At 40.0% G+C, this 13,566-nt stretch overlaps 1 protein-coding gene across 1 annotated transcript in view; it reads left to right on the top strand.

Annotated features, from left to right (window-relative positions):
* LOC109914913 (spindle assembly abnormal protein 6 homolog) overlaps positions 1 to 13,566 on the top strand; it is a 147,131-nt gene that overhangs the window by 49,053 nt on the left and 84,512 nt on the right. The window contains exons 10-15 of the mRNA XM_020514520.2: positions 3,491 to 3,580; positions 5,087 to 5,266; positions 5,747 to 5,828; positions 6,642 to 6,772; positions 9,918 to 10,067; positions 10,467 to 10,573. Coding sequence (XP_020370109.1) covers positions 3,491 to 3,580; positions 5,087 to 5,266; positions 5,747 to 5,828; positions 6,642 to 6,772; positions 9,918 to 10,067; positions 10,467 to 10,573 — 740 coding nt within the window. The remainder of the gene's footprint in view (positions 1 to 3,490; positions 3,581 to 5,086; positions 5,267 to 5,746; positions 5,829 to 6,641; positions 6,773 to 9,917; positions 10,068 to 10,466; positions 10,574 to 13,566) is intronic.

Raw genomic sequence — 13,566 nt, 5'->3', positions numbered from 1 at the left:
CTCAATAACTTCAGAGAAGTTAACACTATCCATCATGTTGATTCCTCTCACCTCATTTGTCACGTTTGAGTGGCTTGAGCAGAGCTTACCTATTTTATTCTATTCACATCTATCATTAACACTTACTTTGTAATTCAATTTTTTCTTAATCACCATTAGCATTCCTTTGTCATTTGCACTGTGTACCTCACCATGTGTTCCGCTAGCTCCTCCTCCCCTGATGTCAACGGCATAAGAAACATTTTCCGGCCCCTTTCACTTTCACAGAGCCTTTCAATTCAAATGTCTCTTTGCACAGATGCTGCAAGACCTGCTGAGCTTCTCCAGCAACTTCATGTTTTATTTTAGGTTAAACAATGTCACCTACAATGGCATTAGAGTGCTTCAGCATACATAGACTAGGAATATAGACAGGATTTTACTCATCCTTATTCTGTAGCAACTCCAGTTAGAAAAGTGCATTGCATGAAGACATGATGAGGTTCACCTTTGTATTGTCTCTCAATTGAATAGCCTACTGTTATTGACTGATCAGATTCACACATGAACAGTGAGGAATAGTCACTTGGGTGAGTTCTGCTAGAAAACCCTTATGTATTAAACCACATCTCAGAAAGGATTCAATGCCTACAGGGAAGGAAAGGAATCAACTTAGTATGGGATGGTCAAGGATAGAAGTAGTTCAGATACTTTCTCACTAGTGAAATGTTAAATAATTTAGAAATGAAGAAATCATTGCTTGGCCTTGGATCCTGTTTTGATATTTTTCCAAATTTCGATCAGAAAGTCATTTTATGTTTTATCATGAGAAAATGAAACTAAATAACTGTAACAGAAAACACTATTTAGTTGCCCAAACAACTTATTAGTGGGAAAGGAATACTTGGAGTAATAAATGCTTACACATCCTTTTGGCATGAGAACGTGCAAAAGAAAAAGCTGGGCATAGTGGTATCTCTTTCATGAACATATTCTAACTGTCTGCATATGACATAGATAGAGTCATAGAGAAGTACAGCACGGAAACAGACCCTTTGGTCCAACTCATCCATGCCAACCAGATATCCTAAATAAATCTAGTTCCATATGCCAGCATTTAGCCCTTATCCCTCTAAACCCTTCCTATTCATATACCTATCCAGATACCTATATCAGCCTCCATCATTACTTCTAGCAGCTCATTCCATACATGCACCATTCTCTGTGTGAAAAAGTTGTCCTTTAGGTCCCCTTTAAATCTTTCCCCTCGCACCTTAAACTTATGCCCTCTGGTTTTGGACACCACACACACACACACACACACACACACACACACACACACACACACACACACACACACACACACACACACACACACACACACGAAAAGACCTTGTCTATTTACCTTATCCGTGCCCCTTATGATTTTATAAATTCCTGTAAGGTCACCCCTCAGCCTCCTACACTCCACAGAAAATAGCCCCAGCCTATTCAGCCTCTCCCTGTAGCTCAAACCCTCCAACCTTCGCAATATCCTTGTAAAGCTTATCTGAACCCTTTCAAGTTTCACGACGTTTTAGTTTAATAGAATATTACATTGCACAAAGATCATTCAGCTCATTGGAGACGTGAGGACTGCAGATGCTGGAATCTAGAGTCAATAAATGTGTAGCTAGAAAAGCACAGCTGGTCAAACAGCATCCAAGAAGCAGGGAAGTCACCGTTTCAGGCCAAAACCCTTCATCAGGACTGGTGAGGACAAGGGCAACCCAGAAACAAATAGAGGGAGGATGGTGGGGCTGGGGCTGGAGGTAGATGGGGTGGTGTGTGAGGACTAAGGGGACTCTATCTTCGTTGTTTGGGGAAGAGGGTTTGAGGGCAGAAGTGCAGGAAACGGGAGAGATGTGGTTGAGGGCATCCTTAATTACAGAGGAGGGGAAACTACGATCTTTAAAGTGGGAGGATATCTGCGAAGTCCTAGAGTAGAACGCCTTATTCTGAGAGCGGAGGCTGAGGATTTGTGAGTATGGGATGGAATTTTTGCTGGAGGGGGAGTGAGAGGAGGTGTAATTGTGGGAGCCAGTGGGTTTGAAATGGATGTTAGTGGTGAGTTGGTTACTGAAGAGGTCTAGGAAGGGGAAGGAGGTGTCAGAAATGGTCCAGGTGAATTTGAGGGCATGGTGGAAGGTGTTGGCAAAGTTGATGAACTGTTCGAGTTCCTCGCCGGAGCACAAGGCAGCACCGATAACAGTCATCAATATACCGGAGAAAGAGATTGGGGATGGTGCTGGCGTAGTTGTTGAAGAGGGACTGTTCCACAAATCCTACAAAGAGGCAGGCGTAGCTTGGGCCCATGCAGATGCCCATAGCCCCACTTTGGTTTGTAGGAAGTGGGAGGAATCAAAGGAAAAATTGCTGAGGGGTGAGGACCAGTACCGCCAAGTGAATTAGTGTGTTGATGAAGTGGGACTGGGTAGGCCTATGAGAGAGGAAGAAGCGGAGAGCTTTTAGGCCATCTTCTTGGGGGGATGCAGGTGTACAGGGACTGAACGTCCATGGTGAAGATGAGATGTTTGGGGCTGGGGAATTGAAAGCTTTGGAAAAGGTGGAGGGCGTGGGTTGTGTTCCAAACATAAGTGAGAGGAGGGGTTCTTGGACCAAAGGAGAAAGAACGGAGTCAAGGTAGGGGGAGATGAGCTCGGTGGGGCAGGAGCAGGCAGATACAATGGGTCGACCAAGGCAGTCGTGTTTATGGATTTGACCGTTCAGCCTCAGTGAGGGGGCGGTCTGGGGGAATGGTGGATACCCAGCATGGCTTGGGGCTGGTTATTCCTTTGCTAAGGACTGACCGTTCAGCCCCTTGAGTCTGTACCAGCTTTTCTAAGAGCAACCCATTTGGTCTTGTAAAATTTCTCTTTTGATGGCTTTTTCAAACACCTCTCCAATGTTTCCTAAATGCGATGCTGTGCATCAACCTGAAAGTTTCTGCAAAAAATGCACACATGTTCCCCCTCTTCAAATTACGATGCACATATATGAGTGCATAAAGAAAATTGGAGCTGCCCACTGAAACAAAGTGGCAGTGCACATCGCACGTATCCAAAAAAAAGATGTTATCTGTATCTGCATGCCTGCAGTTAAAATCCACTGTGGAAGCTGTTATGTGATTTGTACAGTAGCTGATGCATCTCCTCCCTTGATTATCAACAGTAGATTGATCATTCCTTTTGAAAGCTTTTCCAGGAAGGGTAGCCTTGGCACCATTACTAGAACTAACTTTTAATTCCATTTTTGTTTTTAAATCAGTTAATTGAATTGATTAATTCATTTAACTTTTGTTCCCAGAGCATTAACCTGGGTCACTGGATTTCTAGTGCAATGAAAGTGCCACTATGCTATTATTTCCCTCACCACTATCCTCCAAAATACTTTTTAAGAGCAGAATAGAATAGGAGATTTTGCAAGATGGCACTGCAGTAATTTATATTTGTGATTCCCCATTCATTTGCAGAAAAATCTGGAAGAAAGTCTAGAACAAAAACAACAACAGATGGGAAAGTTAGAAGCTACCGTGAAATCACTTTCTGAAGAATTATTAAAGGTAATCATTTAGACATTATGCTAGCATTTCCAATCTGGCTGGCTACACTTGCCTTAAATCCACCTTGAATAAACTAAATATTTTTGGCCATAAGTAAGTAAATTTCAGTTTTTCTTCACTTCCAAAAAGAAGGGTCAGTTTGGACCTGAAATGTTCATTCTGTTTCTGTCTCAATGTATGTCGAGAACCTGCTGAGTTTTTTTTCTGTACTTTGTTCTTTTTTGAGAAGTCCTACTTGATTTCTTGTCAGATTTAGAATAATTAATTTTGGAGCAGAGCAGGAAGATTATCTCCTCAAAGCACCAAAATAGTGACATGGCCAGGCTGTTGGTAGGAAACATCATGACTAAGTGAAAAGGGGGAAAAAGCATAGATTCAGAAATAGCTTCAAAATGTTACTGTAACATTCTTTAATTGTACTTTCCTTAAACAATACATCCTGATAGCCCTGGATGTTCATTTTGCATGGATTGGAAAATTATTCAAGTAATAACAGCAGAATAAAATAAGAGCAGGTACAGACATTTTGAATCTTGAGGCATCTATTTATTTAATAAGATCGTGGATGAATTTCTTAAATCAACTCCATTTTCTTGTATTGCTCCACGTCCCGTAGTTCTTTAGTAACTAAAAATCTATCAACTTGGGTCTTGAGTAAATTTATTTTCTAATCAGGCACTGAAGACTGGGAAATTGCATTGTCATCTAATTAATATGATCGGCACCTAATTTAGCAACAAATTGGTAGCTTTTCTGACAGCTGTACAGATGCAGCTGAAAACTGACTGGGATGCAAAAGGAGAGAAATGGGGCATAATGGATTTCCTATTGGTGTTCCAAGGTATGTAGCATTATCAGGATAATTGGCTGGAACCTATTTATCGTAGTGAAGTCAGAATAAAGACAGACCATCTGTGGATTTCATTTTATCCACAGTTTTTGTGGATTTACAGCTGCTGAAATTAGAAGTGTTTATTGAATGTTTTAGCGATGAAATATGGTTTCTTCAAGCCGTTTTACTTCTACTGTTCTTTATTATGTACCTGCACTGTGTAATGTTGCTTTCTTGCACAGTGGCAAGGTATGCTTCTCGACTAGCTAGGAATGTTAATAAAAGAGCAAGATTAAGCCACGTATCCCTCAAGCTTGCTGTATTATTAATAAGATCACGGCTGATCCTTGAGCTTAACCCTAAATTAAAAGAAAGGAAAATGAGCAATGCAAATCTGGTTTCATCCAGCCCTTATCCAATACCCAAGGCAACTCAGCCAGGTCTATAGACTAAAATTGGAGTGCTGGTTTTCTTTGTAGTACTCTAGCATTTTTATTTCTTTGACACAGATTAAAAATAACACAAAAATAGTTGTAAGTTCACCTTATTAAAAATGCACATCTTTGCTATTTGCCTTTATTAAGACCAACTGCTCCTTAAACTTTTATTATAATTCGTTTTGACCTTGTTAGATTATTGGAACTTATTTAACATGTGATCTTGTTACTGTGTAGGCTAATGAAATCATCAAAAAACTGCAGGGAGATGTGAAAAAATTAATGGAAAAAATTAGACTGAAAAATACTGTTACGATGCAGCAAGAAAAAGTTATAGGAGAAAAGACCCAAATGCTGCAGAAGGAGCAGCAAGAACTAAAAGAAGTTCAACAGTCTCTAAGACAAAAGGAAGAGGAGGTATTGAGTTACAATTCATTATCATCTACATTGTAAAATAAAGAGTTTAGAAAATCTAGGGAAAGAGAATAGAAGTTTATTCTCTTGGGGTGGCACGGTGGCTCAGTGGTTAGCACTGCTGCCTCACAGTGCCAGGGACTTGGGTTCGATTCCAGCCTTGGGCGATTATCTCTGTGGAGTTTGCACATTCTCCCTGTGTCTGTGTGGGTTTCCTCTGCGTGCTCCGGTTTCCTCCCACAGCCCAAAGATGTGCAGGTTAGGCAGATTGACAATGCGAAATTGCCCATCGTGTCTAGAGTGGGAAATGCAGCGATGGGGTAGGGTGTGTGTCTGGGTGGGATGCTCTTCGGAGGGTCAGTGTGGACTTGGTGGGCCGAATGATCTGCTCCCACATTGTGTAGGGATTCTATGATTCGAAAATGAGTTTTCTTACTTATAAAAAATACTCAACTAGTTTTATTTTCAAAAATTCTCTTTTAGGTTTGTAAATTACAAGAGCAGCTTGGTACAACTGTTGAAAAACTTGAAGAAAGCAAGCAGCTTCTAAAGACAAACGAAAATGGTTAGTGCTTGGAACATTTACTTGTGTGAATATATTAAGTTAAATGTTCTGTTGCACCTCACAGCAGCATTATTGCACAAATGTAACACTGAACCTCACTTGAAAAGCATTAGGCAGTTGACAAGAAACTTTGTCAAGGAGCTGAGCTTTTTGTATGTGCCTGGAAATTATCTTTGTGGTCAGCTTTGTGAGTCTGCACCCTACATAAACACATGAGACACTGTCACATTACAAGACTAGTGGGCAATCAGGGTCAATATTCAATAATTATGTTGCCTTCACTGAAACATATATGCAAAATGAAGGACAAAAAGTAAATGACAGATAAACTAAAACAGGTAAAAGAAAATCAAAATATAGAGGTATTTACTGACATGGAAATATAACAGAGCTTGTTTCAATAATGACCATGATGGGCAATATGGATAGAAATTCTCTTGGGTAACATCTCAGATCAGGTGCACTAATAATTTGGTGGTAACTAGCAATTCATGAGAAATGAAATGATGAAAAGACATTTCAAATATTTGGCTGAGACCTAGGAAATGCTGGCATTTTATCACAATATGAATTAACAGAAACCATTGGCACATGTGGCTACGTGACATTATGTAGCAGTATTTGTACACTTATTATTTAACAGTTAATACTGAAGCTAATGCACTAATTAAACTGAAAAGTACAAGACTGTAAGTTCATCTTGATCAAATATGTTTTGACAACTTTGACTTTTTATTGGGTTGGGGAAGGAACAACCTCCATTATTTAACTTCTAAGAAGTTTTTATGATATGCTGTTATTTATATTTCCCAGTAATATCCTGGTTGAATAAACAACTGAATGAAAATAAATTAGCAGCACTGCAAGAAACTCCAGTCTCATTTGATCCATCAACGATATCTAACAGCAATTTGTCCAGACCTGGGGGTATGCAGAATAGTCTGGTAAGTGAACTATGAACAGAGTGACCAGGAACAGTTATTTTTACAATTTCAAATGTGTGTGTGGAAAATTAGTAACAAGGGTATGGGATAAAGAACAGTATTTTTTCACAATTTGATTGAAATGTTAGTATGTTTTGCTTCACCTGCATTTTAATGGTACGTTAATGTCTATTGCTATTTAGCTTGAGACTGCAATGCAAGATTTTTAATTCCAACTATTAGAAAGTATCAATTTGATTCAATGAGTTCCACCTCTGAGTGAAATTATATTTATTCTGTGACTGCACAGGAGAGAATGCCCGGGCTGAGAGAGGCAAGGTTTGATCAGGGATAGTCAGCATAGCTTTATCGGAGGGAAATCATGCCCATCAAATCTTGTGGAATTCTTTGAGGAAGTAAGCAAATGTTTGGATGAGGGTAGGGAAGTTTCTACAGTTTATATGGATTTCAGCAAGGCCTTTGACAAGATCCGCATGGGAAACTGATAAAGAAAGTGAAAAAGCTCATGAGATCCAGGGAAACTTGGCAAGTTGGATCCAAAATTGATTTACTGACAGGAGTCAGAGGTTGGTTGTAGCAGGCTGTTTGTGTGACTGGAGCCTGGTGTGTAGTGGTGTGTCACAGGGATCATTGTTGGGTCCCTTATTGTTTGTGATATTGAAATGATGTAAATGAGAATGTGGGGAAGCTGAAAAGTAACTTTGCAGATGACACAAAGATTGACCAGGTAGTTGACACTGAGGAGGAAGGTGTTAGGTTACAGGAGGATAGAAACAGCTTGGTCAGATGGGCAGAACAGTGGTAGATGGAATTTAACCTTGATAAATGTGAGGTGATATACTTGGGAAGAAGGAGCAAGGCAAGGGAGTACTTGAGGAATGGCAGGACACCAGGAGGTTCAAAGGAACAGAGGGATCTTGAGGTGCTTATCCACAGATCCTTTAAGATGGCAGGACAAGTTAATACAGTAGTTAAGAAGCCATACGGGACACTTGCCTTTATTCGTCATACAGAAGCTGTACAGAATTTGGTTAGGCAATGACTGGAGTACTCTGTGCTGATCTGGTCACCACACTAGGGGAAGGATGTGCAACAGAGATTCATCGGGATTTTTTTTTTCTTTATTCATTCATGGGATGAGGGCGTCACTGGCGAGGTAGCATTTATTGCCCAACCCTAATTGTCCAGAGGGCGGTTAAGAGTCAACCACATTGCTGTGGTCTGGAGTCACATGTAGGCCAGACCAGGTAAGGATGGCAGTTGCCTTCCCTAAAGGGCATTAGTGAACCAGATGGGTTTTTCCAACAATCGACAATGGATTCACGATCATCATTAGATTCTTAATTCCAGATATTTATTGAATTCAAATTCCACCCTCTGCCGTGGCAGTATTCGAACCTGGGTCCCTAGAACGTTATCTGGATCTCTGGATTAACAGTCCAATGATAATACCACTAGGCCATTGCCTCCCCTATATTGTCTGGGATGGAGCATTTCAACTATGAAGGGAAGCTGGAGAAGCTTGGGTTGTTTTCGTTGGAGCAGAGAATGTTGAAGGGGAACCTGATAGAGGTGTGAAAGATTATGAGGAGCAAGGACAGAGTGAATGGAAAGCAGCTGTTCCCCTTAGTCAAAGGGTCATTAACAAGGAGGTGTAATTTTAAAGTGAAAGGTAGGATGTTTAGAGGGGATTTGAGGAAAGATGTTTTCACTGAGAGGGCAGTTGAAGTAGGAAGCCTCGTAACTTTTTAAAAGTACTTGCATGAGCACTTAAAGTGTGATAGCATTCTAGTCAATGGGCCCAGTGTGGGAAAGTGAAATGAGTTGTAGGTAGCAGTATATTTTTGGTGATACAGTCTTGATGTGCTGAAGGGACTGTTCTATACTGTATGATTCTATGACTGTTCATCCTTTTATTTGGCAATGATATTTCCAAAAGCTGGATCTTCCAAGGGACCATCTAGGAAATTTAAATATAGGACTTGGCAGCACATTAACAGTATGATAGGCGATGGCCTAGTGGTATTATCACTAGACTATTAATCCAGAGACCCAAATTCTGGGATCTGGGTTTGAATCCTGCCATGGCAGATGGCGAATTTGAATTCAATAATGACATTGAAACAAGAGTCTAATGATGGCCATGAAGCCATTGCCAATTGTCAGGAAAAACCCATCTGGTTCACTAATGTCCTTTAGGGAAGGAAATCTGCCATCCTTATCCTATGTGGCCTACATGTGACTCCAGACCCACGGCAATGTGGTTGACTCTCAACTGCCCTCTGGGGAGTTAGGGATGGGCAATAAATGCTGGCCGAGCTAGTGACACCCATATCCCATGAATGGCTAATTTTTAAAAAAGACTGGCTAATGTGTCCAGTTTGTTTACTATCAGTGGACAGTGTAGTGAATGATTAGAATCCCCTGCAACATGGAAGCAGATGATTTGGCCCATCAAGTCTGCACTGATCCCTCTGAAGAGTGTCCCACCCAGACCCAACCCATACCGTATCCCTGTAACCCTGCATTTCCCATGGCTAACCCACCTAGCCTGCACATCCCTGAACACTATGAGCAGTTTAGCTTGGCTAATCCACCTAAACTGCACATCCTTGGGTTTGATTCCAGCCTCGGGCAATTGTGTGGATTGTGCACATTCTCCCCATGTCTGCATGGGTTTTCTCCAGGCAGTCTGGTTTCCTGGCACAGTACAAAGATGTGCAAGTAAGGTGGATTGACCATGCAAAATTGACTGTAGTGCTGGGAATGTACAGGCCAGGTGGGTTAGCCATGGGAAATGCAGGGTCAGAGGGATAGGATCAGGGTTGGGTCTGGGTGGGATGCTCTTCGGAGAAGTTGGTATGGACTCAATGTGCCAAATGGCTTGCTCCCACACTTGATTCTGTAATCCTATTAGAAGGCTTGCAGATACAATAAAGGCTGTGTGGCACAGAACAAAAAAGACAATGGTTTAAAATTATTTCTCTGGTTTTCTGCATTAGTTGCTGTTACACAGCAGTGGACAACAAATCACTTTTTGGAATGTGTGAAGTGTCTGGTAGCTGAAAGTTAATATAATTTGTGCTGACTTTTAAAGTAAAGGTTTGTGAATACTAATACTTTGCTGTTGCTTTTCCTTTTCCAGCAATCTTTGTTGCACCCTCCTTTTTCTGCCTTGATGCCACAGCCTGTCTCTTCTGCATCACCTTCAGATATTTACTCAAAGAACTTTGTTTCTACTGTACGAATGAATACTCCACCCCTGAAGCCTGGTGTATCAGGACATGGTCTTCAGGCAGGCTTTGTTTAAAATACACTATTTGTACTTTTCTATCATTTTGAGCAAACTTAAATATTTTGGAATTCACTACATTTTTAAAATCTAAACAAAATATAGTTTCTAAAGTAACTTGCACACACAAATTCAGGATGTTTGATGCAAACCAGTTTTTAACCATGTAAACTGTTTTGCTTCTTACTAGATGGGGTATTGTAATGTTTACACAGTTAAATTTCAAATGCTTCAAAGTGTGCTTTGTCAATTTTTAACAGTAATTTCGTCTACATGTTTGAACTGATTTACGAAATGGCTGTGCACTTGGGGGTATTGTCTATTGACATTGGTATTGATATAATGCACCAATGTGACTTTCTTCAGAAAAACTTGATGTCTAATGTTGCATAACTATCCTAGGTGCACTTCAGTCCTTTGCAGCTAAATCCTAGCAGCATTCCTGCAACTGAATCTAAATCAGGCCCTTCAGCTTCAACACCAACACTAATGCCTGTGACTTCTAAAAGGTACGGATTAATTTCAAATGCCACAATGAATCTTAAGTACTTTCTGTTGCATATTATTTAGATTTGTGAAATTGATTGTTAGCATCCTGATTGCAAGTTACAACTTTGCAAATTCTCAAAAAAAGCATATATTGGTGATATTGAAATCAGTATTTAAAAGTGTTAGAGCAGTAAATAGCGTTTGCTTCAATTCTTAAATACAGGGATGCTTGATGACAGCAGAGATAAATAATGGCAACAATGCAAAATATCTAAGTTTTTTAACTTGAAAATGAGTTGCTTTGTATTGTCAGAAGTTATTTTTTCTCTGTGTGAATTTGGAGTAAATTGCTCCCCACTTCTGCTTCAGTTTTTCTCCATTTCTTCTTAAAGGCTGTTTCAACAGCTGCTCTATCCTACAATCCTCCCTTCCTTCAAAATTTTTTTTTAAACAACTACCCAGTCCTTCTTTCTTCACCCAGGTTGGAAAACTCATTGTGCAAAGAGTTCTGGGCAGGGCTGTATAACTAGCAAATCCCTGATAATGTTATCTCTTTGAAAGCTAATCTGTAAGAACTCAATTTCAGGAAGATATTCAGAATAGAGCACTTATTTGTCAATGCAGGAGACATGATACTAAGATTAAATATGCCCATTGTGGTCTACCTGCACATACACAGTTATACCTGTGACATTAGTGGGCCAAAAGGCCTGTTCCTGTGCTGTAGTGTTCATTGTTGTGTGTTCTGTAATGCCTGTAGTGTAAAGGCTGTGTAGCTCTTGATGCTCTGGAATGTTCTTTTAAATCCTAGCAAAACCATAAATTGTGTTTGCTCTATCTGAAGGCCGTTATCTGAAAAGCTGAATAGACTTCTGCCAGGAAACTAGAAAATAGTGGTGAGATTGTGTATGTGCATGCAGGACGAAAAATATAGCTTCCTAAGGGAAATCAGTTGGGCAACTGACAGTAAAATACAAGGTTTAAAGTAAAATTCTATTAAAATTCAAGGAAAAGGATCTGGACAAAGTTCAAAACACAGTCAGCATTTTGAAGGCAATATTCAAGGTCTTCTCCCAAATATACTTTCAGTTCTTTGGCCCTTATTTATATTTAAAACACAATGTGTTGTTGCTGGATGTAAGTTTAAAAGCCAGATTCCTTATTACGCACACATGCAGATGATGCTCCAACTAGTGGTTGCCTTGGCCACAAATACAGCTTTGAATAAGTCCCAAGTCGTCTAAATGTGAATTACATTTCTGGGCTTCATTAGCAGCATTTGGTCAGCAGCCCTTCCTTAGTTTAATCTCTCGATCGCTTCAGTTGATGCTTTCTTCCTATCTCAGTTATCCCACCCACTCTAACACACAATTGAAAAGGGCTGGGGAAATTAAGATCTTGAGATGGGAAGTCAAGCAAGTGGGAGGGGAATAAAGATGGTATGGGAGGAAAACAAAAATATGCAAATTAAATGGAAGAAAGTAGATGGAAACAAACCACAAAAATACTGAGTAAAATTCAGTAATCAGAAAAAAATGGATATGTGAAGGGGGAGGGGCTTTTGCCTTTTGAATTTTTGTTTCATCATTTTATTCTGACAGTATTTCACTTTTGTAACTGAAGAACCATTCTATTTTTGTTCAGAAAACATTTCACCATAACCCTGTTCTCTTATGGCATAGCTCAGAAACCTTAGCATTCCTAAATGCCTTTGACCTTTGGAACTTTTGTTGATTGAAACTGGTTTTTCTATAAGTGTTTGGTTTGCCCAAATTCAATACAATGTAATTACCTAGCCAAGATTGTTGCTAGGTGGTAAAGCTGAGTAATTTGGCTGGCCTCCAGATGCAATTTGAGTCATTTGTAGATGGTGTAGTTACATTCATGTTTTAAAATTGAGTTGCAAGTTCACTGATAGTATAGTTGTGTGATACTACTGAATTCTCTTTATTGTTAAAAGGAAGAAAATTCAGATATTTCACAATTTTATATACTTTAAAGGGTAAGAAAGATTACTGAACATAATTCTGTGTGATATTGGACAGGCCATGATTCAAATTCTGGGTTACACTGAATAAGCTGCACATGGTTTTAACAGTGTACTTAACTTTTCGTTTGGCTTCAGCGGTGGTGAAACTTGTCACTATCTAGTGACCACTACCATATAATGCGTGTACTGTACAATAAGTCCCCATTTAAAGTTGGCTTTGTTAACATTGTTTACTTTGTTGATGACATTAAAGATAATCACAATATATCTATCTCTCACTCAGTCCCCTGGCTTTCCTTCAGTTCCTGCCCCTGTCTCAGTCTATCCACATTCATTGCTCCCCTGAATTCTGTTCCCACCCTCCGTACTTACCTTTAAAGTGGTTAGTATTGGTTTTCTTCTGGCTGCTGTTCTGAATTCATACCGATATCCTGGCCTCTATCTAGTGACAGAAATTGATCAGTGCAATTAGTTCTGCCTACGTCTGCCACTAGATGGCGCTTGGTCAATTAAAACTGCAGGTGTTTAGCTGTACAGTAATTGCGTTTATGTAGTATTTATTTATTTTTAGATTTGTTTCATTTTAAAGATTATTTTCTTTATTAATGTAAGCATTTAGGAATATGCACCTTCAGTGATTGGAACAGTTGGCCAGGAGGATCTCCTAGAGTATGAGATCCCTGATTGGGGTTTGTTAACCTGGGCCAATCAGGGATCCCTGGCTGACAGATATAAACAGGAGCCTCAGACAGTCTCCTCAATCTAGGGACTGGCTCTGAGCTAGCTGATCAGACTCTATGTACTGTGCTCGTTTAAATTAGGGATGAATTGGTGACCAGATGCTGGCCTCTGTTCAGTTATTTCAGTGGTGACGAGAGAAAACAGTATGCTCCTGAAGAAAGACATAGTAGGAACTGCAGATGCTGGAGAATCTGAGATAACAAGGTGTAGAGCTGGATGAACACAGCAGGCCAAGCAGCATCAGAGGAGCAGGAAGGCTGACGTTTTGGGCCTAGACCCAGC

The sequence above is a fragment of the Rhincodon typus genome, chromosome 3, assembly GCF_021869965.1.
Source record: "Rhincodon typus isolate 14 chromosome 3, sRhiTyp1.1, whole genome shotgun sequence".
Classification (NCBI taxonomy): domain Eukaryota; kingdom Metazoa; phylum Chordata; class Chondrichthyes; order Orectolobiformes; family Rhincodontidae; genus Rhincodon; species Rhincodon typus.
Note: the sequence above shows the minus strand (reverse complement) of the source record. Positions and strands in the feature narration are given on the sequence as shown.